This window comes from Xiphophorus maculatus, chromosome 12 (genome assembly GCF_002775205.1).
Source record: "Xiphophorus maculatus strain JP 163 A chromosome 12, X_maculatus-5.0-male, whole genome shotgun sequence".
NCBI classification, from domain to species: domain Eukaryota; kingdom Metazoa; phylum Chordata; class Actinopteri; order Cyprinodontiformes; family Poeciliidae; genus Xiphophorus; species Xiphophorus maculatus.
The window spans coordinates 4,479,283-4,506,542 of record NC_036454.1 but is presented as its reverse complement, the minus strand read 5'-3'; the positions used below and the strand labels follow the sequence as shown (position 1 = coordinate 4,506,542).

At 36.4% G+C, this 27,260-nt stretch overlaps 1 protein-coding gene across 1 annotated transcript in view; it reads left to right on the top strand.

The window, feature by feature from the left end:
- mapk1 (mitogen-activated protein kinase 1) overlaps positions 1–25,742 on the top strand; it is a 33,671-nt gene extending 7,929 nt beyond the window's left edge. Inside the window, exons 2-9 of the mRNA XM_005813353.2 lie at positions 12,879–13,061; positions 14,377–14,566; positions 15,814–15,930; positions 17,117–17,231; positions 18,647–18,778; positions 20,007–20,116; positions 20,201–20,327; positions 21,736–25,742. Coding sequence (XP_005813410.1) covers positions 12,879–13,061; positions 14,377–14,566; positions 15,814–15,930; positions 17,117–17,231; positions 18,647–18,778; positions 20,007–20,116; positions 20,201–20,317 — 964 coding nt within the window. The 3' untranslated portion in view covers positions 20,318–20,327; positions 21,736–25,742. The remainder of the gene's footprint in view (positions 1–12,878; positions 13,062–14,376; positions 14,567–15,813; positions 15,931–17,116; positions 17,232–18,646; positions 18,779–20,006; positions 20,117–20,200; positions 20,328–21,735) is intronic.
- The last annotated feature ends 1,518 nt before the right edge of the window (positions 25,743–27,260 follow it).

Below are 27,260 nucleotides of genomic sequence, written 5' to 3'. Positions count from 1 at the left end.
TTGGTCCTCAGTCAACTAACTTCCAGACTATCAGGTGTGAAAATAGCCTCAGTGGCTTTTAGCTGAAGGTTTCATGGATTTTGTCTGAAACACTGTTGCTGTAGCAGGATGCACACCTTCCTAGAAGTTACATTTTTGTCTTGTATATCCAGTAAATAATTTTCCAAAAGGATTTGGGATCATCAGAATGCAAGATGGACCGTTCTCTTTCTTACTGATAACATTTGAAACAGTCACCGTGTTTCCATCAACCTTTTATTTTTTACAAGCAGTTTGAATTATCGCATTAGCAAAGGTTGATGGAAACAGTAAAATTCAAAATAGTTATTAGTTTCACTAAAGCTGTGAAGTCAAGTTATGCCAAATCTGTCCTTTTTAGTATTAAGGACAGTGTGTCCATTTGGTCCAGATGACAGAGGAAAACAGAGTATTAAACAATTTCTAGATTAGATGGATAAGTGGGAGAAAAATCAGCTTTATGAAAGGAATCAGGCCCTTTTCTGCTGGAGAACAGCATTTTGTCTGCACACGTCCCTAAACCCATACGCTGAGATGCTGTCTGCGTTGTCATGACAACCTGCGTGCAGTTCTGCAGCTTTTATTTTCTCTGGTACGTGGAAACAATAAATGTAATATTGAGTGATGGGTGCTAACGTGATGCTGGAAGGCTTGTTGGTGTTCCTGAAAAGACTGCAGCTTTCTTCTTCTTCTTTAGCAAACAAAGGGCCCAGATAACGAGTAGCCAATCCAGCTGCTGAAAAATATTAAATACAATATTTCTGTTTAGACAACAAGATTTTATATTAAAAAAAATCTCACTGTTTTGTCACTGAAATAAGGTTCACAGCCACAGAGAGCTTGAATGCATGGGACTTTAATATTTGCTGCATTCTGGGCCGATGTTCATATTCAAGGTTTCCCCCAGAAATCTGGCTAACCCCGGTGGTAGGGCGCTTGGGCAGTTCACTATTTGCCCCATTGTGTTTTTGTATTTTTTTATAAATGGACAAGAAATTTTTGAAATAATAAATCAACAACAATGAAAATACAGACGTGGATTAAATAAAACTTCTTTCTGCAGGTTGTGTATGGATAATCAAATGCTATTATCTTTTTAAATGTCTATTAAGAATGACTGATTTATTATAGATAAAACTAGCTTAACTCTTTGCTACCACTCTTACTAATGTATAAAAACATATAATTTAAGGTAAAGAAATGTCTCTTGGGGTGGTGGGGGGGCAAGTAAAGCCTGGCAGCCCGTCAGGTTTATAATACCCTGGAGGAAACCCTGATATTCCATATAGTGATATTGTAATGAATAATTTTGTGATATATTGTGCAGCTGTACTTAATTAGCTAACAAGCAGCTGCTTCTGTCAGTAGGTACAATTCAACACAATAACGAAACAATTAGTCAGCCGGTGTTTTTAAAACAGTTGTCTGATACGGCTTCAACATCAGATTGGGATGATTTTTAGGATCTTTTTTTGTTGATTTTCTAACATATTTATCAGTTCGATAAACAAAGCTATGCTGATAACAGCCAATGTTTATTTCTGTCTCGTTGCTTTTTGTGTTCCAGGAAAGGGAAGGAATTGGGCACGTAGTATTTTTATTTATTTTTTGGTCATGTGATGATGATGGTGATGCAACTCTGGAGTTAGTGTGTTTAACTGAAACAGTGTAGATAGTGTAGGAAAATATATGTAATGTTGGTTATTTTAACATCGGACATCGATATCCGCTCAAAATTTCAAATTGGTGCATTTCTTATTTTTCGTATGATCAGCTCTGCAGATAAAACAGTTTTGTTTTGCATTAGCTGAAGAAATGTTGCTTTTGTTGATCTCTTAACTTGTCATCAAAAATGTTGAACTTTGGTGCAGTTTTTGAAGTTAAATAAAGTTTTATGATTGTTATGGGAACCGTTTTGGTTTGTAAATGGTGATTTTGTATTTCTATTGACTTAAAATTACTGTTTAAGAACCAGCAGCCATTTAGTCATTTGTAAGAAAAATCTTATTGTACAATCTTAAAACTATAAAGAATATATTTGCTCTCTTTTGTAAATGCAGTATAACTATATATATCTGATTTTACTGTCAGGATCTCACAGCAGGCCTATTTTAGTTTAATAACCTCTTGCTAACAGCTGAGGATGCTCATGTTGAGGCTTTTCAGTGGCTGACGTTTCAGATTGGCAATGCTCTGAGCCTCTTAACAAAAGCCGCAGTTCACACACACAATCGCAGGACACCACATTACCGTCTGTGATGATATTCAGGATCCGCCGTAGCATGCTCTGCCTTTTCAACCCGCCCACGGGAACAGTTAGATCACTGGGGAGTGCTGCTCAAGTGGCCTGTGCTTATGGAAAGTTATACATCTAAAGCCGTTCTCTGGTTGTTTCTTTTGTTCGTGCAAGATTGGGGTTTTTTTAGTGAATACTTATGAACAGCTTCTGACTTGTTACTGAACTAAAACCGCTGCTTCCTTTTACACACATGTCACAACCTATCCTTCCTAATATTTTTTTTAAAATTTGCATTTGTTTCTCAAGTAGTGCCACATTTTAGGCTTCATTCTTGGATAACTTTGATCACTTTTTAACAAAAACAAGAACATTGTGTTTGGGGGAAATAAGTCCTGTAACTTTGATACAAGAATCTGCCATCAAACAGCTGGACCTGGACAATACATTTTTAATGTGCATCAAAACCAATAGATCATCCATCTGATGCAATATTCACTGAACTCCAGCCCAGAACCGCTCAGCATTCTGGGAGATGTAGGCAGAGGAAGGACAGTAATTGCTCAACAAGGTTGGTGGAATCGGCTAACTCACTCTGTGGTTACCTAGCAACAATCTGAGTAACTTGCGCAGCAGCAGTTTCAGGTTTGGCCACTATTCCTTGTAACTGCTTAAAAATAAAAATCATGGAGTACAAACTGTGGATCCAACAGGAAAGGTCGCACCACAAGCTTGGCAGTATTTCAGATATTTAAAACGAATCAATAATTATTGATGTTGACTGATATGAAACATTTGTATCTTTTTTTTTTCAGCCATATCGTCCTGTCCTTCAGACTGGTCAGCAGTTTTTGTAGACTTGGGAGTGTTGGGTAGCACTAAAGACCAAACAACAAAAAGTTGTTTGGTTGTTTGTTGTACGGTGGAAGAGATTTAGAGGTTTATAAAAATGGCTTTGTTGAAAACTTTCCCCCCTTCAGCCTCTGCAGGTTAAAAGCAGAAGTAGACACTTAATTTAATTTATTTTATTGATTTATTTGAATATACACTTTGCAAATCAATTGTTCAGCAAGTGAACTGGTTTTAAATGTTTAACCTCAGCTCTAAATGTTGTTTATTTCTTCTTCCTCCAGAGATTCTGGGGAGCAAAACATGCATCCTAACAAAACATTAGATTGCTTCATTTTGATCACATTTTGGTTAATTTGCAGTGGAGTTTGACTTTTATTAATTAGACAATCATATTAAAATCAAACATTTTGGTTCTTGTTAAAACATAAATGAAGAAAAATTTTGATTTTTCAAGCCAATTTCATTGGGACTTGAACAAAATGTTTGGAGGTGACAAGATGATGTTCTAACATCTTGGACCCTATTGTATTTTCTTAACCCTTTCTACCTTTATTTTTGTAAAAGACAAATATTATGCATTGGGGTGGGCATTTTTGTTCATCTATTGTGAAAAATTTAATAATTTTCTTCTGTAGTCTCAATTAAAATTCAGTTGACCATATTATCAGACATATCATTGATAAATATTGAGAACATGATGAAATGCAGTTACTGGGTGCAGTTTATTGATCTAAATTGCACTTATGTTATGTCCTGAAGAAGCATATTTCAAACAGGAGTGGTTTTTAAGAGCAGCATTTGTTAATGCTGCGTTATGCAATCACAGTTGCCAAAAAACACAGTAATAGTTTTTTATCACCTCAGTAACACAAAATATTGTGGTTAAATTCTAAGTCCAGCTATTTTTCACCACTGTTGTGCAAAAATAAACTTGTAAAATTTGATTGTCTATTATAGAAAATATTATTTTCCATATTTAATAGTCTGGCTACAGTACAGCTGATATGCTGACTGTATTTTAAGGCTGATGTTGTTCCAGATGACGGGCAGTTTGGCCCATCCTAAAGCAGAAAATGGTTACATTTTAAAGTAACCTCAATCATAAATATGTAAACATTTCTGCAGTTTACAAATTAAAGGTGCCATCAGTTTGTTTACATTTGTTTTAATACGTTCAATGGGGGGAGAAATAATGTTGCTTATATTATCTCCAGTTTTTATTTAAGTTCAGGTATAAAAATTATTTTTTGGTTTAGCGAGTCCAAATCCAGATTTTTTTCATTTTTTGTTTTTGTTCTCCCTCTGATCTAGACTTGCCTATTTTTTTATTTATTTATCTTTTTATTTATTTTTTTGCCACGGCGGATGCTCTGGTTCATTCTGCCATTTGATCTGTCCTCTCGAAATGCCACCGTGGCGCCCGTCTCCATGGCAACCCTTCTGCCTCTGACATCAGTACCAGCACTCCGCAGCCAACGAAGGAGGGCGAGAGAACAAGAGCCTTGACACCGAAATCCTGTTGTGTGATTCAGGAGGGGATGTAATTTGGGCGCTCGCAGCTGCCAGGACGAGTCGCCAGTTAAACGCACCGACCAATCAGGCGGCCGGCTGCTCTGGTGCGCCGCAACACGTCGCTGCGCTCAGACAGATGGATTTTATAACATTGGAGTTTTTAACGCTAACGGTTCTAGAGCTCAGCCAAAACGAATGCGAACTGCTCCGCTTTCGCGTCGTCAAGGGGAACAAACGGAGGCTGTTTAGTGATGCAAAGTAAAAATTTGCACAATTGGTCCGTCGGCTTTGATCTTATCATTTGTGGCCTTGTTTTCTTTGGCAGAGTGTGGCAAATCTGCGTGTGTGTTCCTCCTGACAACTTCCTCATTTCAGTCAACTTTAAGCACAGACAAGAGTCGTGCAAATGTTCTTGAAAATCTTCCTACTTCTGCTGCTCAGTAGTTTTATTTAAAGGCTTAAAGTAAAATTTTAAAAAACACCTTTGCACATTCATACACCTTGGAGTCCTTTCATCCTTTCACATGAGCAAGCAGTCTTAATTGTTACAGCATTCAGCTTCTATGCACCACAGATCTGAAACAAACTTCTATGAAACTGCAAATCAGCTAAAACACAGTTCCTTTAAATCTGGACTAAACGTCCACCTATTTAGTTTCTTTTGAACCATAATAAATGGAATATTGACTAATATAGTTGGTGTGTGTTAATGATGGCACTCGACTAAACGAAACGTAATGTTTGTTACTGGCTTCTTAGTTAACTGTATGATGTTTTTATGACTTTTTGTTTTTATGATGTAAAGCACTTTGAACTGCCTTGTTGCTGAAATGTGCTATAGATATAAACTTGATTAATTGAGTGATCATTTTGTTCAGAAAGCGGACAAACATTTAGTTATTAGTGGTTATATTTGTCAACCATTTTACCAGAATAACTCTAGTAAAATGACATAATTTCTTGAAACAGTTATGTCAATCATTGCCTTCACCATACAGTTGAGGCGATAATTTGTAAAAACATTTTTCATTGCTTTTGGATTTAACTAACTGTTCTTACAAACAAATCTTTTCTGGCTGACTCTGCTGAGCTTGGTTTTTTTTGTTGTTGTTGTTGTTGAACAAATTAATTAATTTAATTTTATTATAGTGATGGTTTTACCAATTGGTATCTCCACTTTCAGCCTGCACACTATCAAGCTAGTTTTTTATTCTGAGATTGATTAACTTTGTGTTTTGATCTGCCATCCTACAGATTCCTGTGTAGAATGAGTGAAACCGAAACCAGTTGAGATTGTTAAAATAATTCCAGGTTAATGAGTTCACAGAAAAACTGAAACAAGTTAATGTAGGTGTGATTAAAACCATCAAACGTTTACCTTTTATCGAGAAACGCTACACCAATCCCCCCCACTTTTTTTCTTGTTTTTAATAGATGGCCAACAGAAAACGTGGATTGATGTTTTCTAAATCCAGATAGCAAAGCCTGTCCTGACAATTTAGTTTAAATTTTTATTTCATCTAGTAACTTTTGAACTTTCATCTGAGAGTAGCAGAAAACTTTATATATTCTGGACTGTTTAGCAAAGTAGATTAAAAGCAGCACCACAAATAATCATTGCATTTCTAAAATAAACAGTGTTATCCCTTTATACACATAAATACTGAGGACTTCCACAGACAAATATCGGCATATCACCTCCTCTTCTGCTTTTTCTGAAATTGCTAATGTGGTTAATATTTATTAGGATCGTTTGGGTCTGTAAATACACACTCTGTCTGACCCTAATGTAAAAGTGGACTTTGACCTGAAACAGAACAAACCGCACCACAACGCAGCGATAACCGAGTCTGTGCACGGCGCGAGAAGGGAAAGTCTCTGCATCAGTCACTTCCTCAAAAGTTTCCTCGCAGCTGGGTCTTTTCTCACCACAATGATTTGGTGATTTCTTTTTTGTATCGGGGAAATTAAAAACGTACAGAGTGAGTTGTTTTAAAATGTAAGCTTTACGGTGTTAAAGTTTATGTTTTACTAAGGTTTAAAAAGAATACAACAATCTTCTGCTGCATGCAAATGTAGCAGGAGGAAAAACCTCAAATAGGACCATCAGATTTTATCTTACATTCATTATGCTGTGTGTTTGTAAAATTCTGGATTCCTGTTAAACATTGGCAGAGGAATGAAAGCACTTATCTCTCTATGAACGTTTATTGCTACTCCATAAATGTCTAGATTGTGCGTTTGCTCACACTTGATGCCAGTCAGGATGTTTTATCAGATTTTTCAGCCTCCGATCTGAATGTGAAGCCTGACTGTTGATATCGGCGAGTTTCTCCCCTTCCTCTTTAACATCATCCTGGTTACAGTCCTGTTGCATAACGCTGCTGCTGCTGCTGCAGCAGAGAAAAAGCCTTGTGTTCTTGTTGCCGTGGAAACGCCTTCTAACCCCCTTCTACCCGGCACCGAGCATGCTCAGATGAAATTTGAAATCGACATGCAAAGGAAACAGGAAAAGCATCCAGAGTATAATCTCTTTAAAATGTTTAAAATCCTTTTGTCTCTGTAAAGAACGAATGGGCGAAAATTTGCACCAAAATAAGTAGCTGCTTGTATTTTAGCTGCTTTTAAAGGAGAACAACGTCTCAAGCATTCATGTTTCCATCTGGAAAATTTAAAAATAAGTATTAACTTTTATTTTTCAGATCTGTGTAAGTAGGAGAAAAAAGACACTTGAGCGTGAAAATGGATTAAAAATGTCCTGGATGGTTTATAGACGGAGACAGTAAATAAGATAAATATACTTTCCTGCCAAGTTGTTCACCGAAACCTTCTTAGATAAAAAAAAAAATTATACCACAATTTCTTGGAAACTTGTTCAAAAGATTAAAGGTGTTTTCACACCTGATAGTCAGGTAGATTCAGTTCAGTTTGGAGCCAAAATTGAAACCTACGTTGCATTTTCAGCGGCTGTGGTTCGCGTTCACACAGCACTGCATAAAACTATCCAGACCATGGGTGCTCAAGTCCAAACCTTGAGAGCAACCATTCTGCAACTTTTAGATGCATCCTTGCTCCAACCGACCGGGATCAGCTCTGAACAGGCCTGGTAACGAGCCATTCATTTGATTCAGGTGTGTTGGAGCAGGGATACATCTGAAAGTTGTAGGCTCTTGAGAGCTGGACTTGAGCACCACTGATCCAGACTAATCAAAAAACCTGTTCCCCTCCATGCCTGTGGAGGCGCTCCATTAAAAAGTACTGAAGGAAACGACTTTAAAACCTCTAAAGAAGACACTGAGTCCAACTTTCTTCTTCACAGAATGGGGATAAAAAAGTGAAGTGGCATCAGATTTTAGCAGCCGTAGGATTTCTCTCTTTGTCTTTAGTAAAAGACTACAAGCTATTTTTTCCGCTAGCGGTAGTTGGCACGTTTGTTTTGGTTGCTTTTACCCAGAATCCCTTGCGTCGCAGTCCACTTCATGATTTTTGGAGCGAGAATTTTAGGCAAATGAACCAAACTTTCTGGGCAAACAAAGTGGAATTGAATTAAATTGGACTAAACAGGGCTGGCGTGAATGCACCCTAAGATTTTCTTTTTCATTCAACAGTAGTTTTTAGCTGCACTGTAAACTAAACAAATAAAACCATCGGACAGTGCATTTATTTGAATCTGTCAGACAGCTGAGGATTAAGCTGCCCATCATTTTATTTAAACCAAACCCACAGACTCCAGTTCTGGAGTCCTCGGTTCTGTGAAGACGTTTCTGATAAGGCGGAGTGATCCAGAATCCCTTCGGTTTACTGGCGCCATCATAAAACACTCGACTCTTTGTACTTTCCACTTCCTCAAGAACTTCCTTCTAGTTTACTGCTGAACAAACTGAGAGTAAACTGATCTCACTCGTTATGTGTTATGAAACTAAACTGTTTGTTGCCAAATTAATCAACAGGTTTCATTTCTTTATTTCATAAAATGTTATGGGTTGAACTGGGTTTGGTTTTAGTCATTTCTCAGTGATGTTTGGATTATAGTGGCAGATCATGAGTATCATACAAATTAACTTTATTCAGACGTTTTTGAGTTGATCAATGAACAGTATTCAAGAGTTAAGAATCTCCCGTAGCAGTTTGTGTTACAGTAAAAATAAAGAAGCTTCTGACTGAAGATTGTTTTATGAATGGCACATCAATCATACTGTTTTTGAAAAATAAAATTTAATGCACTTCTTCAGGACGACAGTCACAGAAAGAATTGCGATTTATCACTAAACTGCACACAGCAATGGCATTTAATCTTATTTTCATGTTTCTTGATATATTTAATGAGAAAATGGTGGAAAAATTGTAAATAAATAAATAAAAAACCCAACAATGTTGACTGTTTGGGGGCATTTAAACATCAATTGGAATTTATTGCGGAACTAAATATAATTTTATCGCGACAAATGATAAAACAACACAATAAATGCCCATATTTTCAACAGTGCTTTTTTTTTTTTTTACTGACTTATTAAAGCTTTGCAACCCAATAAAGCAAATCATAAAACATTCAGGTTGTTTATCTGCATACAGACCAAAGAAATGATTTCTCTGTTCTAATCCATTTCATTTGATGGCAGGAAAAAGTCCAGATTTTTCTATATTTAATGCCGATCGCCAACTTGTGCTTATAATGTGTTCTTTAGTTCATTTTCTCGTAGTTTAAAGATGCAAAATAAAATTTTGGTGTAATTGGAAAAAATACATTCGTAAGCTAATTATTTGGCTTTTTTCAGTCCTTTTTTGTTTTTAGAAAAAAGAAGGAAAAACTCAAAATATGCAAACAATCTCATTTAAATTATACAGAAATAAATTAGCACCCGTCTTATGCAGATTGTGCTTGCATTGCGTTTTTAAAAAACACGGATGGCTGCTAGTAAATGATGCCAGTCAGGCTCCAGGTTTGAGCTGCAGCCTGTTACAAACCACAGTGTCTTGTGGAGTAGAAGAACAGTAACATGGAAAACTATTTACTTTCCTCCCACGCAGCCATGCACACACACATTCCTCCAGAGCGAGTAGAAAGGAAGGTCACTCATATTTCCCCTCGCAGAAGGCTGGCACACTTGTGTTTACATTTTAGTCCTTACACCCCCGTCACTATAGCAACTCGTTTCTTATTTGGTCCCATTGTGTGGGTGTTCTCTTTTTCTTCTTCTTTTTTTGCAGACATTAGCGTCGCTTGTAATGTGCTTGGCTCGGATGTAAACGGAGAGATTCTGGGATGTCGGGCGACAAGAGAAATATTGCAACACTTTTTCTGTCTGTTATCTTGAAGTGCAGCAGTGTTGCACAATTTCTTTTGGTTTACTGACTGCACCAAATGTCTGCGCCGCATTAGAGTCTGGATTCAGCAGGCATTTAAATTCAGAGGCGGTACCAGGAGGTCAGCAGTTTCAGCACTGAACATGTTGAAGGAGCATTTTCTGCTTGCATGATGCAAAAAAAACTATAATTATATGAAACTTATCAGCTAATAAAATGTGTGAAGATGCAGGAAATTAAAACACAAAAAGTTAGTTTGTTTCTGTAGTTCGGTTTAAATGAACCCTGCATGGCGGCAGTGTCCAAACTTCTTGACAAGAGACAAAGAGGCTGAGCTGGAAGCATTTTGGGGCAACAAATATTGACATGTTTTACATTATTAAAGTGATATTTTTGTGTCTTTTTTAAAATTTCATCTGCTCATTAACCAAATTTTTTTTTTAAGTACATTTTATTAAAATCAAAAGTAAGCTGCCGTTTGTGGTTCTAGCTTCTCCGAAATTAACACAATACGTACAAAAATAGATGTTTAATCTTTCATAGAAAAATAACTTCTTAAAAAATCTTAACAAAAACATTAAAGAACTGAAAGACATTTTAAATATCCAAAATAAATAAAACGGAAACAAATAAAATGCATTATAAAGTTTCTGTAAACAAAACTGTCCTTCAAATAAAGGAGCTAAATGAGACCAAAACACCAGACTGAAGATTTTTATCATCCAGTTTCTGGTAGAAGGAAACGATAAATCATACAAATGGAAATTATTGAGCTTGTTTTAATTTAGCATTCGATTAATTGACTTATTGCTTTTCATGATGAGCCTAGAGTTTGTTCTTTAAAAAATTAAAGTTTATTGATCTTTAAGGGAAAGCTTGTGTTATTGTGCCATTATCATTATGTTACTTGAAAATGGTCTCAAAACAATATTATCATTTATCGCAATAACTTCTGGGACAATTTATCGTAACAAGCCTAGAGCTGTCGCCTCCACGCCATGCTGCACTGATGCAATAAATCATTCAAACACCCGAATGAAATGCTTTAGATACAAACTACATGAAAATACTTCAGTACACTACTGCATTCATATTAAAGATACTTTTTGTTTGCCTTAAATAATATTTAGTTTTGTTACACAATAACATTTGGAACTGAATTACAAATTTTTCAATGTTACTCTAACTCAGCTGTGCATTTCAAATTAAAGTACTGAGATTGTTGTACCTTGGCTTAAATCAGGGCTGTCCAAAGTGTGGCTCGGGGGCCATGTGTGGCTCTTGAAATGATTTTGTTCGGCCCCTAACCTCAAGACTCCAAAAATGTGGAAATTAATTTTCTTTTAATAATAAAATATTCTGAAGCTTTTGTTTAAATTTCTGGTAAAGCAATTGTGTGAAAATTCAAAAGTAAGTTGCTCTGAACAAGTTCAAGCCTGCAGGGATCAGATCAGTGAAATCTCCATTAGTTCCCGAATAAACGCACGTAAAATAGTGACTTGCTGCTTTTACAATAAGCTTGACTTGAAGTCATTTAAAAATGCAAGCTGTACCCGTTTTGGGGAAGAAAAATCCTGTTGCTGCTGCAGAGTTTTGCAACAGAAGGCAAAAAGCATGCAGAGTAAGCAGAAAATCAAAGATCTCCCAGAGGATAATGCCTGAACTCAACATGGCCTGTAAAGAACACACACACCTTTCCTTTCTTTTTTTATATCATTCAAACTCCTCTAGCTGTAACATTTAAAATCATTTTAAGCTATTTTATTTAGGTAGAGGGGATGAAATTATGCTTTAAAAAATGAATTGCTGTACTTGCTGGGTTTTTCTTTAGGTCAATATTGTTAAGAACTAGTTATCAGCTCTTAACTAGCTTTTGTAAACTGCACATTGAAGCCTGACATTTCCTGTTCTATTTGGTTTTTCGTTTAAAAGCTTTCCAGCAGGAAACCACAGGAAGGAAGCGGCGTTGGTCTCGCAGCTCAGCGACTCGCTGCTGCCTCTGCACAAAACTCACATTTCTCCTGTCACTAATCAGTCCAACATATTTCATTCCCCAATTTAGACGTCATTATTGATGTAGGAGATATTCTCTATGTAGGTCATCATGAAAACAGTAAAATCTACATTTTGTTTACATTACAAAAGTACAAACATACAGAAATTACTATTTAAAGAAAAAAGTCCTTTAAAGTTTTGTTTTTTAAATCTTATTAAATATACCAGCTATAACTGCTACTGGTGCATATTTAAAAAAAAAAAAAAGACTTAAAACATGGATGTTCAACCTGCAGCCCGGGGGCCATTTGCGGCCCTGGGATTCATTTTGTTTGGCCCCTCACTGCAATTCAAGAATGGCACAAATATTGCCATCCGGATGAGATTTTCCGTGGAAAGTTTATATTTTGAAAATGTTAAGTTCAGCACAAAGACCTTTAGACCCTTAGCATTCATTTAATTTTTTTTTATTTCATAATCCAGGAAGTTTTTACTCAAAAACAAACTTTGGCACACCCAACCATTACATGTGGCCAATTACAGCGAAGGTTGTTGTAGAAGAAAATGTTTACTTTTGTTGCTTGGAATAAACTAAAAACATTTTATAGACTTTTAAAAAGCTGAAAATAATAAACGCAAAAAGGTAAATGACTGTAAATATTTAGGCAAATGTAAAATATGTGCTTTATTTATTGTTAATACTTTCAGCTTAGAAATTTTTGGCCCCCTTTGCAAAAAGTTAAAACACCCCTGACTTAAAATTGACGTTCAGCCTGGTGGAGCAAATAAAGCCTGGTGGCCTGCCAGGCTGATAATATAGATGAGTTTAATGGGTCATTGTGGGAGGAGTAAAGATGCTGAACCTGACATGACTTGATGGATGAAATGTTTTTTCTTTCATTTTCTTTTAATCTAACCTTTGGCTTTTCTCCTTTTCTCTTCTTTTTTTTTTTTTATCCAGCTCTGCTTATGACCGGGACAACAAGCTCCGCGTGGCCATCAAAAAGATCAGCCCGTTTGAGCACCAGACCTACTGCCAGCGCACCCTGAGAGAAATCAAAATCCTGCTGCGCTTCAAGCACGAGAACATCATCGGCATCAACGACATCATCCGGGCGCCGTCCATCGAGCAGATGAAGGACGTGTATCCTGGCGCCCGCTGTGAACTTTACGATGCTAATCTCACGTTTTGAAGATGTTTATTACGTTTCTGTTTTTCTAAGGAAACGTGGAGAGTGGCGAGCTTCGGCCGGCTTTTTGTTTGAGCAGGGATGTTCATTTGTGTTTTTATTACATAATGGCCACCTGTCGCCATGTATTTGCCTCAGATGCTCTTCACTGTTTCCCAACAGCCGCAGTAAAACAGTCCACTTTGCAGACTGTGTGATCCTGCATCAATGAGGAATCACAGAACTTAAAAAGAATGGTCTGTAACTTGCATCAAATCAGAAAACAGACCCAGAAAACCACATTGTATAATGTATATTTGTTTTAATACTTGCATGAAATAAGTATTTAATGCAATAGAAAAGCAGAGCCTAATATTTGGTACAGGAACTTTTGTTTACAGATGTAATTCTTCCACGCTGCATCAGGGATTTGGCCGATATTCCACTCAGATCTATAACAGATGTTTCAGGTTTTATTCAGATTTTCAGCTTCCTTCAGTGATTCTCTATTAGGTTCATGTCTGGCTAGTCCAAACACCGTCTGGACGGAGAACTCCTTTACAAACCCACAGATGATTCTACAAAAACATCCACTTTTAGAAAGTTTTTTTTCTCAGTCTCCATTTCATAATAATTACATCCATTTAGTATAAAAACTAACTCCTCCACAGCAGGACGTTTCCTTCGGCCTTCTTCTGGTCAAACTTTTCCATTTTAACATTAGAAGGAAATTAGCTTGATAAATTCGACTGACAGAGACCGTTCGTAGACATGATCTTCATGTCGACAAGGTTGTTGTAGACACAAAAAAGGAGTAAATTAAAGCCAAATAGCTCAGAAATTTTGATATACTCAGAAATCTTCTAGAAAATGTGGAAATTTCAGTTAAAAAGTAAAAAAAAATTGCTAGAAAAATTGCAGACATTTGGAGATCAATCTGAGAAATTTTGTAAACAAAAACTTTCTGAGTTTGAAAAGTTGAACATTTACTTAGAAAAAAATTTATTTTGAGATTAATCTAGGAGAAAACTTTGAAATTTGAAAAGTCATAAATTTTTAACATGCTGAAATTTTCTGAGTTTGATATTAAAAATGTCTGAGGTTGTTTTTTTGCACATTTTCATCTTTGGGAACTCAGAAGTTTTCTTGTTCCTGAAAATTTCTTCCTTGATTATCCTCAAAATTTCAGGGTTTTTTGGTGGAAATTTACTCTTTGTCTTTTCCCTGCAGAAAAGCATTTAGTTTCCACAATCCAAACATGTTTAAAGTCTTTAACCTGGGTCGGTGCAGATACATTGTCCAGGATCTCATGGAGACGGACCTCTACAAGCTCCTGAAGACCCAACACCTGAGCAACGACCACATCTGCTACTTCCTCTACCAGATCCTCCGAGGGCTCAAGTACATCCACTCTGCCAACGTGCTGCACCGCGACCTGAAGCCCTCCAACCTCCTCCTCAACACCACCTGCGATCTCAAGGTTGGTCTCTGACGTTTTAAGCGCCAGACAAACCGGAAAAGACGTCCTGACTTCTTCTTTCTCTCTGACGTAACTTGCCGGTAATTGGTCAGTAAGCCGCTTACGAGCTTCTCCTGGCTTCCTAAACCCGTTTCCATAAACCCTCGCTGAACTGTGTGTGTTTTACGTGTCGCTGTGTCAATACACACCTGGATTACATCAAAAACTTTGTCATGCATGTTTCAGAAACTCCTTAATGATCCACACATTTGAATCCAATGTATTTAAGCTAGGCCTGAAGCGATTAATCAATAATTGAAGTAATAGTCAACTAATTTAGTTATTGATTCATCCTTAACTACAATACACAGACTCAAATATAATGGCTAATTGCTGAAAGAACACACTAACCCCAGTAATTAAGTCAAAACTATATAAAAAATAAAATAAAATTAGCATTTAAGATTAAAAAAAATACTTTTACCAGAACCCGTCAAGTTTCGCTTTTAGTTTCTCCTGGTTCAAATTTGATAAATAAAAGCTCCAATACATAGCTCTCATGTGACGTTACACTTCTCTGAACTTTGTAACTGGCAGCCATTTTGGTAGACAGTTTCTATGGAGTTGCTATGATGACAATAAACAAACCACAAGCCTAGAACTAGTTCTCACCTCATTCCCGTCTAACTTGTAATCAATATAAGTACATTACAGCTACTTGAGTACTCTACCCAACTCTGTGTGGATCTAAGATAAATATCAGGGATATTTATTGCAGTACTTACAGCTTTAAATGCAAATGTAAAGTTGACTCTTTTAAATTACTTTTAATGCAACTTTGCAGAAAAAATCTCATTATTTACTAAATGACACTTGATGACAACAGACAGAAATATGAAGACTCCTTCATGTTTATGGCGGCGTTATCAGTCTTATGCACACCCCTTCAAATAACATGTTAAATAATTGTACACTAGGCTTAATGAATCTCTTCATAAAATTTCACTTTCTGGGATGCCTGGCAAGAAGTGTTGCACTTTTATGCAGTATTCTAATGTTTTGAGACACACCGGAATATAAACTTCTGACTCCATCTAGATATAAGATGGAATAAAGTTGAACTAGAAAAACATTTGTAGATGAAATAATAAAATCCAGTGAATTCAAACAAGATGTCAAACTTGAACACATCCAAATATAATTTTGTTTTATTTAAACAAAGGTTCTGTTTCTGCTGATTTTCATGCGTCCTGTTGTCTTCCTGTCAGATCTGTGACTTCGGTCTGGCTCGCGTGGCGGATCCTGACCACGACCACACCGGCTTCCTAACAGAGTATGTCGCCACGCGTTGGTACAGAGCTCCAGAGATCATGCTCAACTCCAAGGTGAGCCGCCGGATTTCTTCTTCTACACTCAAAATACCGCGCAGCTCACTCTCCCTCCACGGTTAGGAAGCATGCAGGATGAGTCTGAGCTGCTTATTTTTCATAATAATGATAATGTGGCTGCTGTTTCGTCACCCTGATGTGTTCACTGTTTGTTTTGTAATGCTACTGTAGAGAAATGGAGAAGTAAACTTTAGTTTCAACAAAACCAAATGCGCAGTTATTTTTGAGCAACAGAGTGAGGTTTCACAGAGAAATTCACCTTTTTAATTTTAAAACCATTTAAAAAATGGTGAAGAAGCTGAATTTTATTCCATATGTTTTAATAACAGTGTTCATACGACTGCTTGAGTTTTAGGTTTGGAAAGTCCTTGAAAGTGCTTGATGTTCAAACTACACAGTTTTGTGTTGAAGTGTAATCAAATGTTTGACTAAAACGCTAAATTTGGAAAACATTGTTTATAGTAGAAACCAGATATTTTTATACTCCTGACAAAAAGACACTTTTTTGCTGTATGAAGTTAAACCAGACTAAACTTTTCTTGTTTTAGCTCAGTTAGAATCACCAAAACATTCTAACTTTTGGTGAATATTTCACGGAAAACTTGACTAGAACATTTTGAGATTTTTGTTTTACTTTCTAAGCATTTAATTTAAGCAGGAGAGTCATTTACCTACAATTTGTTTGGATTGTTTAAATGTAATTAATATCTATTATTGCTAACTTATTGATTTGTTTAACTGAGATAAAGATTGGCTTTTATTTCATACTTTAAGCAAAGTTATTGAAATTGTGGGATTTTTTAAATGTTTTGTTCTCTGAGCAGTCAGGTATATGAGGTGTGAGAGACATTTTATTTAAGTTTATACACCTTTGCTGTTGAATGTAGAATACGATAAGACATTATTAACTACAATTATAAATTTAGGTTTTCTTTAACTAAAAACTTTGGTTCTGGAAGAAAATGTAAAACTTACATTAAAAATGTAAAAAATATTGTCGCTGTTTTTGACTTTTGAATTTTTAATTTTTTGTCACTTTGCTGTTATTAATCTGTGCATTAATGTAGCGTAAATGTAATTTTTTTTTTAATCACTGCATTGATGGTTACAAAGCGGAGTGTTGTTCCATATGTTTTTAGTAAACGGATTGTAAATATTTTGATCTTGACGGTGTCGTTTTCAGGGCTACACCAAGTCCATAGACATCTGGTCGGTGGGCTGCATCCTGGCTGAGATGCTGTCAAACAGGCCAATCTTCCCTGGGAAGCACTACCTGGATCAGCTCAACCACATCCTGGGTAAATATGCTTCCTACATCCAGCCTCAAAAACTGGATCACTGAATTATTTCGTTCTCTTTTGTGATGGTTTAACAGTTTTCAAACCTAAACAAAGACTGGTTGTTGGCTTGATTGTGCGTCTTTACCTCCAGAGGTTCAGTCGGCTCCACAAACCTGTGAAGAAATTTTGCTTTAGGCTTAAAATTTTATATTCAGGCTGTTAAAATGAAACTGGTTTTATGTTTTACATGCTGGAAAATATAAAAATGGCTGTCGATGGCTGTTATAATGTTTTAGGACTGTCTTTTTATTATCTTTTGCTATCTTTTTATTATACATATTTACATGAACACTTTTATTTGTATTTACTTCATTATTATTGGAGCCTGGCAATGAAATGTTGCTCAATATGTACATTTCAGAAGACAGTCTGTCTGAACCGATTAATCGCGATTATTCAAATACTGAAATATTTGCCAACTAATCTAGTAATCGAATAATCTCTAAGAGTACAGACTCTAAAACATGTAATTTGCTAAAGTAACAACACACTCAGAGTAGTAATTAAGAAAAATCTATACAAAAAATATATTAATTTTATATTTTAGATGAAAAAAATCATCTTTGTAAATATTTTCTATCCAGAACTTATGGCATAGTTGAGCTTCACTGGAAAAATACAAAATCTTACCAAGTATTTTTCTGTCTAGTTCTTGTACAAATATCTTAGTTTTGTCTCATTTCAAGTGTACTAACGTACAATCAACTTTTAAATATGAGCTTCTTTAAGTCAATAATTCCTTAGTATTTATGAAAAAGTACTTTGAAAATGTCTTGTTACAGGTGAAATAATCTGCAAATGGAACAAGGACTTTTTGTATCAATATTAAAGAATTATTGACTTAAAACAAGCTCCTATATTTTGCTGAAAAGTTACCTGTAATTTATGTTATGTTTTTTAGTGCTAAGCCGTTCTGTGATTTATAAACTAACAGTATTTTAAAGATTAACACATGGATGAGTTTCTCTAGATCTTTAATCCAGGAAATGTTCCTCAGGTGACAGAAGGCTGATTTTGTAACTGTCTTTATGTGGCTCTGAAGGTTCAGGTCCATCACCTGATCATTTGTTTCTAACTGGAAAAGAAGTGATGGTGTTTTCGTTTTGTTGCAAATGAAGAATATTTCAGCTGAATTAATCCAATAGTTTAATCTTTAATCCTTCTAAAAAGCTCCAACATTCAGGGTTTCACACTCTGTCACCAGGAGCAGCTGGTCGGACAATGCTGCCCTTATCCAGTCAGACTCTGAGTCTCTCTGTGTTAGACCAAATACGGCTTCAGCCATCTGTCTTTTCTCCTCTTAGAAAGTTGAAAAGTTTGAGTCGGACATCTTTGATGTAGCGTCCATCTTTAAAACAAACGTTTGCGTTCAGGGATCCTGGGCTCCCCCAGCCAGGAAGACCTCAACTGCATCATCAACCTCAAGGCCAGGAACTACCTGCTGTCGCTGCCGGTGCGCTGCAAAGTGCCGTGGAACCGCCTGTTCCCCAACGCCGACAGTAAAGGTCAGAGGGCGCGCCGCTTTGTCCACAAGATTTTAACAAATTAATCAGAAATGTTGACAAATAAACCAGGCACTGGAAAACTAGAGCTGCACCAATCCCACGTTAATATCTTTATCCGTCCAGATACTGAAAAAAATCTGTCTGGTTTTGGTGACATAGGGACAGATCTATTCAGTCTAATTCTATGTTTTCTTATTTATTTCTGAAACATTTGAAAGAAGATTTGTTGCTCATCTGGTCACAATAAATTGTCCCAGAACTTACCACGATAAAGGTTCTGAAAACGGTTCTTTTGAGACCGTTCCCAGGTTATATGATGGTATTGACATAATAATGCAAGAACACATTTTCAAAGATTAGTAAACTTTAAATTCTAATGAACATTTAGCACTGGAAGACATTTATAAACAAAACAGAAACAACAAATAAAATTAATTATGAAGTCTCTGTGAACAAAACTGTCCTTCAAAATAAGGTTTAGTTGAGACCAAAACAGCAGACTGAAGACTTTTATCATCCACTTTTTGGTAGAAAGAGAAAAAAATAAGAATTTGTGGCAATAAAAATTTAGTTTTTTAATTTATAATGCAATTCATTGATTTATTGCTTCTTTTGACAGGCCTATTTGTTGCAGTTTATTGATAGTCACTTTGTTGTTTTTGTCAGTTTCTTTATTATTTTAAATTATTAGTTTTTATATTTCTAAATGCACCGACTGAACAGATTAAAGTTGTTTTACATGTTTGACCAAGCTTGTGAAGCTGTTTGTATGTACTGGTGCAGAGTTATTAAATACATTTGTAATTCATTACATTAATGTCTGTTTCAAAAAATAAACATTTTAAGTTAATTCAGTTTTTTTTCTGTATGAGCTGAAAGGAAATCTCAGATATCTTTATGGAAAACTTATGATTTTGATGTTAAAATAACAAATTTAAACGTATTTTTTTTATTTTTAGAAAAACTCTATAAAAGTTGCATCCTCACCATTTCAGTGCTTCAGATTATTTTTCTGTGATGTTTTTCAGTTTATTCTCTGAAGCTCTTCCTGCCAGATGCAGAAAGTAACTAATCAGCAGGAAAATCCAGTTTTCTCATCAGCTTCCTGCAAACAAAATCTGTGTTTATCTGCTGAGCGACATAAACGGTTTAGTTTGAGGATGTGATGGCGCCCTCTAGTGTTCCCCTGCATCAACTCGTGGTGTTAAATGCTGACTTTGTGCTGCAGCTCTGGACCTTCTGGACAGAATGCTGACCTTTAACCCTCACAAGAGGATCGAGGTGGAGGAGGCCCTGGCCCACCCTTACCTGGAGCAATATTACGACCCGACGGACGAGGTGAGGCGCCCTCGCCCTGCCGCTTTTGTTTCTATGGTTACCGCCCGCGGGTTTTAACGCCGTCCCCTCTGTTGTCCCGCGAAGCCCACCGCCGAGGCTCCGTTCAAGTTCGACATGGAGCTGGACGACCTGCCCAAAGAGACGCTGAAGGAGCTCATCTTCGAAGAAACGGCTCGGTTCCAGCCCGGCTTCAGGTCCTAACGGCTCTCAGGTACCGCAGACCCGGTTTGTTGCCTCCGAAAGGAGCTCTGGAGGAAGGCCTGTTCAGTTTGAGACTCAAAATAAAGGCCAGTTGGCTAAAACACTCAGAGCTGTAGTTAATTAAAACTGTGCAAAAGCTGAAAACATTATGCATTTAAGATAAAAAATAAAATAAAACACTTTTATTTAAGAAAATAAAATAAAACCCTTTTTTTTAAGAAAATAATAATAAAACCCTTCTGTGTCTGTAAAAATGTTCTAATCAGAACACAAGTTGAGCTTCTCCTGTTCAAATTCTGTTAAAAAAATGTATATATTGACAGATATTCACATATCAGATATGTGGATAATTTTCTACTAATCAAAGGTATTGATTGAGTATTTGGGTTGTTAGCCTTGATTCTAAGGAACTCAGTGTTTCAGCAGTTTCTAAGTTTTCTGGAAGTTTGTTTCAGATTTGTGGAGCATGAAAACTTTCTGAAGTAAGATTCGGTTCAATTTGAAAATATGGCTGAAACGATTAATCGGTTATTGAGAGGATCGAGTATTTAGTAATCGATTAATCGTTAACTGGAGTAAACAGACTCAGAATAAAGGCCAGTTTGCTAAAAATACTGAGAGCAGCAATCAGGCCAAAACTGTGCAGGAACCATAGACATTATGCATTTTAGAGTCACCTGATTCACATTCTGTCTCTAAATAAAAATTCTTATAAAGAACCTTTTTATTAATCGATTCAAATAAAAATTCTGCTTATTTTTTATTTAACCATTTAAGACCATTTTATTTTATTTGTAAAGCCTTCGAGATCAATGAGGATTAAAAAGCACAAAATTCTAGTTACATTTTATATAAAATTAAAAATGCATTAGAATATTGGATTAAATAATTTTTTTAAACACCATTCTTTTAGAGAGCATCTGATTATTAATACAAAGGATGCATCTGCAGCTAAAAACAATACAAAATAAATACTCAATATATTTCTGCTTCACTTAACGTCAGTGCAGTGTAGGTCTGATCTGCTGAGTGTTGTTTCAGTTAACTAATCAATAATTGGACAGCAAAATATGATTAATAGGTGAAGCTAAAACTGGATGTTTTGGATAAAACATGTTTACAAAGAAGTTATTTTTTTTATCTAAATGCAAAATGAAGACGTAAGTTTTGGTACAAAATTGGCTCAGAGTTTCTTGTTCTTTCAGTAAATTTACTTTTTGAGTCTGCACACTCCAGTTAATCAGTTACAAAATTAATTATTTCAATAATCGATTAATCATGATTAATTTGATTAATCGTTTCAGCGCTAATCAAGACTTTCTTCCAGATCTCCATCTTTCTGCTATTTTTTTGTGTTTTCAGCCTCGTTTCACTGCGAAGCATCAAAAAAACCAAAATGTTTTTGTTTCGTCCTCCAGGAGATTCTGCGGACAGGCTTCTGCGTCGCCACTGCTCCTCCCCGCCTCCACTCTGTTGCTGTGATTTTTTTTTGTTTTGTTTTGGGGTTTTGGTTTGCTCTGTTTATTGTTTTTTAACTCTCCTCTCCACACCACCTGGATTCCTCCGGTTTCTCTTTTCAGTTTTCTTTTTCTTTCGTCAAGTCCACTTTGCTCAGGAACGGCGTCAGGAATCAATCAGTCATTCTCCGTCTCTCCTTTCTTTCTCTCTCTCTCGGCGGAGAGGCGAGGTAAGGGGACCGGAGGGGTGGGAGTCACATCACAGCTCATAGTTTGGGGGTGAATTTTGTTTTTTGAAGCCAAGATAAACAACTTTTTTGTGTTTATGTGTGTGTCTCAAATGGCATTTGAGTTAAAACCTTTTTTTAATGATACTTTTTGTTTTGGTGCAGCTGCTTTGCACACAAAAAATCATCCATCATTAAAACAAAACGAGTTTTCCTACCTTTTATCTCACTGTTGCAACAGGATGCAGTGATTTTTGTCTTTTCTTTCTCTCGTTTAGAAAAATTCGACTTAACTCGCCTGATTTATGCAATTATGACAGAATGAGCCAGACTTTAACTGGCCACAAGCCATCACTTGACGAGGATGTATATTTTATCAAACCTTGTATTTTAATCTCAAACATACTCACACAGAAGGCACCGCATATAACTAAATATAAATATATATATGAAGCCTGAAGAGTCTTAAGATGTTTTATTGTTTAGGGTGAAGTGAATTTAATGAGTTTCTAAAGGAAAAAAGTCCCTTTTTTTATTTCTTATTGGCATTAAAACGTGTAGATATGTATGGTTTATTGGAAGTTTCTGCCTTAGCCACGAGGAAATAAAGGAAAAGTTGATTTCACACAAGTTTGTATGATATTTTCATATTTTCCAGGAGGTGGGACACGTAGAATCCTCCACCTCTCCCCTCCTCTGTTTTCCTATTATTATGATTATTATTATTCTTTTGTTGTCCTCTTCGGTGTTTGTGGATCTCTCTCTCGCCTTGTTAGAAGAAAACTGTGCCCTTTTGCATGACTGTTATAAAAAGCTCCGTATACAAAGACAGCGACGTTAAAAGTGCCACACAAACCGGCCCAGTTCGCCGCCGCCGCCTCATCATTTCGTGGTAAAAATGGTTTCCAAACACTCGGTGCTTTCCGCCCCCTGTTTTTATTTCCACGTACCCGCCCTCCGTCCGACGAGCAGATTTTAATCTCTGCATGCTCAGTAACGATAAATCTGTGTTTAAAATGTTGGGAAAATATTTAAAGCACAGCATGACGACATATTACTCCTGCGTCACGTTTAAATCGCACATTTTAGTTCTACAAACAGTTGGACCTCATGTGTAACTGCATCTGAGGAAAAACATGCATAACTGCAGCGGAAGTCAAGAATATCTTTACCGTTTGTGTTTGATCAGATTGAAGACTGTTAAATTAAATACTTTTATTTCACATATTATATTTTGATGGGGGAAAAACGGGTTACTATTGCACCGCTTCAATTTATCTAGAACTTTTAGGGCATCTATGGAAATATTTAAATAACAGCTGAGATTTTAGTCATTAAATTACCTCCAAACTGCACAGATGGATTTAAAACTTAGATTATGCAGCAAAATGTAAGATATTTGGATAAAATCCTAGTAGAGGAAGAAAAATATGGATAATTTGCTTCTTCCCAGCTTAAACTCAGCAGCTTTTTGGGAGATTTTTCTCTTCATTATAAACACAAGTTGTATTTGACTTTAGTAGAGAAAACAAAAAAAGCCAAGCTGCTGTATTTTGTTTAAAGTTGGGAGGAATTACGTTTTCAGCGTAAATAAACGCCGGATTCTTCACACAGCTTACAGTCAAGTATATCGGTTGTTTTTACTGTATTTTTGTGGGTGACTCCTCTTTACAAGAGGACGTAAAAGTGCCGCTCAGACGCACTCAAGCCATAGCTGGTCAGCCGCACCTCTGGCCACACCCGGTTGTGATGTCATCGCGTCCGGACGCGCCTACATCACAGTAGCCATGTTGGAAATTAAACCGCTGCAGATCGACCGCAAAGGGGCGCTGGACTAAAGGGAATTATGGAAACCTGTTTATGCTACCATAACAGCATAATTAGTCAAAATTTGGATATGATTGTTATTACAGTGGCACAAATGGGCTTCCGTAATGCCATATTAGCAAAATCTCCACTTTCTTACGTCATTATCTGTTTAAAACTTGGATAAAGATGGCTGATGGGTTTAATAAAACAAAACATGCATCACGGATCAAAAACTGTGATTTGGATAAATTTGGATTTAATTGCTATTACAGTGGCACAGATGGGCTTCCGTAATAGCATATTATAAAAAACATAATTTCTTTACATCATTATAAGTTTAAAACTGATATAAAAATGCCTGATTGAGTTTAATAAAACAAAAAATGGAGCACAGATAAAAAAAAAATCTAACCATACGCATTGTAAATGGCCACAATTTGGATTTAATAATGGCACAAATGGATTTCTGTAATATACCATATTAGAGCTCGATTTCTTTAAATCATTCAGTTTAAAGCTTATATAAAAATTCCTGTTTTAAGAAAAGAAAAGCATCACATATTAAAAATCTAACTAGTTATGTCATAAATTAGTCAAAACTTTGAATTCAATTATTACAGTGGCACAAATGGGCTTCCGTAATACCATATTAGGAAAACTCCACATTCAGTTTAAAATGTAAATAAAAATGGTTGATTGGGTTTAATGAAACAAAAAATGCAGCACAGATCACAATCTTGGCTAGCTGCATCGCATTTAGTCAATGTTTTGATTTAATAGTGGCACAAATGGACTTCCGTAATATACCATTTTAGGAAAAACTCAATCTCTTTACATCGTTATCAGTTTAAAACTTATAGTTATGGTCTGAGATGGTTGCAAAAATCCCTGATTGGGTTTAATAAAACAGAAAATTTAGCACAGATCAAAAACCTAACCTGCAACACATTTATCTTTAAAATAATTTTAGCTAAAATTTTAACCTTAAAGTTGATGCTATGAACCACCTCTTCACTCCCAGTTTAAATATATGTCTACATTTCGACTCCAGCAGAGGTTTAACCCATCTGTCGACACGAAACGATGACCAAAACGTTGCTTTTTTTGTTTTTTTTGCACTTTGCAGATTTAATCCCAGCGCTCGTCACGCTCGCTGCACACACGCGTCCGTCTCCGTTATGATGAAATGCACTTGCTTCTCCGGTGGTTGGGATGGGACTTGTAATCCGAGGTGCCTGCCAGGACTTGACATGCCTGTAGATAGTTTTCTTTCTTTCTTTGAGAAGCGGAGCAGGGAGTGGGGATGGGAACTTTTAAAGGGCACTGGAAACCTTTTAGTGGGATTAGTTGTATAAAAAGAGGACAAATTAAAAATGATAAATAAAAAAAAAAGCTTCAGCTGAGTTCTTTGTGCAACCTTGTCTGTTTGTGCCTTTTTTGATAGTCTCGATATCCAAGATTTTGATGTGCAGCTTTTGTTTAGTCGGGAATCCGTTGTAATCGCAGTATACGCTCTTAAAGATGAACACAGTCAGCTCTGTGGGTGGGGGGTGAGAACGGGATGGGGGCGACCTTATCATTTCTGTAAATTTTAAGAGATTTGTTGCAACAGCTGTGTGATCTGTGACTGTAATAAAAGACGAAAAGCAAACATTTCGATATATTTTTTTGCGTTACCCTTTATTTTCCTTTTTAATTTTTTTTTTGGGATGTTTTTGTGCAGATATTTTTATTGTAAAATTAATGTTTCTATCAGACACTAATCTTGTTTGAGTTGTCTCCAGTGGAACTTCTTCACTCTGTATGTTTTGATCAGTATAAATCTTTAACTGTGTAGTTTTAAAAAAGGAAAACTAAATAAAGAAAAAAAAGATCCATTGGTTTGTATTTTTAAAGGTTTGTTTGAGCTGCCATTAAATCGTTTGGAGTTGATTGGTGGGTTTTATTTCGCTGCCGTGTGAAGGATTTGACTTGAACGAAGCATTTGCTATTATTACAGACTGACTGCTACTTTGGGGTGGGGGTGTTTTTGGGGGTTGGGGATGTTTTTGGGGGTTGAGGATGTTTTTGGGGGGTGGGGGTGTTTTTTGGGGGGTGGGGATGTCTTTTACAACTCTGCCATGACATTTCAATAGACGTTCATTAAAAATACTATACCTTCAGTGGTGTGTCTAAGTCTTCATTCATTCCAAGTTGGCTTGCAAATCTTTTTGCTCCCATTTTCTGTGTGAAGGAGCGACCCGCATGCGCAGAAGAACGTTTTGACGTCACAGCAGCGCGGTGTTTACGGAAGTAATGGATGCCGCCGTCTGGGGATCGATTTTACAAGACGACGAAGGAAATGAAGTGTGTGACTGGTTTGCGACCGTCATTCGCAGATTAAGAACGTTGACGTCATAGCAAGACGAAGGAAGCTAAAAAAAAAAACAACTATTAGGTGTTTGGGAACCACTGACTAAATAAGTCTGTTTGTGGAGGGATTGTGATGTAATGCGCTTTACTGATGCAGACTTCCTTCATGAGTTCATTATTATTTTGTCGCTCTTTACGTCCGGATTTACCGCGTCTGACTTCTTCAGTTGCAGAATAACGACGCATAATTATGACGTCAATTACGTAATGCGACATGATCGTTCAGCAACAGCCACCAAAGGCCGTTGCTATTAGCTTTTCTTTTTTTTATTAGCTTCCTTCACCTTGTTATGATTTTTATGACGACACTGTTGGCTCTCATTGCTCAACAACTTTAAAATCGATCCATCGGCGGCGGCCCTTACTTCCGTAAACAATGCGCTACTTTGTGACGTCAACATTCTTCTGCGCAGGCGGCTCACTTTGGGGCCATAAACTGTTCACACAGAAGTTTGATTGCGGTCGCATTTGTTTAGCATGATTGCTTGAACTTAATCAGCACGTTTCCTGTTTTGGGATTAATCAACAATGATGCTATAATGTTCCTTCAGCATTTCCATTGCAAATTCACAGCTCTGCTTCAGTCCAAATGCTAGGTGTTGCTCCCAGTTAGCCCTGATTAATTGGGAACAGCTGTTTACTTTGACTAAACAGGTTTGTAAGACATCATGGCTGAAAAAAATTTACCTTCAGCTACTCACAGCTCCGAAAGGACTAAAATGACATATTTAAGAAATAAAATACAAGATGTTTCACTCTGAAACATTTTAAACAGACTTGGGAGGAAGTTAGAGGTTGCTGCATCATCTTGTCTGGCAATGCAAATGGCGTGAAAGTGTGGAAAAATGCAAGAATTTAGAAGAATGCTGCTGGAAACGTCAAGGAAGACGCTGCTAACCTCTGAGACCTGTTGCTAAGAGAAAAAAAATTAGTAAAGGTAAAAATCTTAACTGATGTTCAAAACTTATACAATTATAGTATGAAAATGTAAGGTTCAACACGACTTCATCCAGGTTTTTTAATTTTAATTTATTGGTA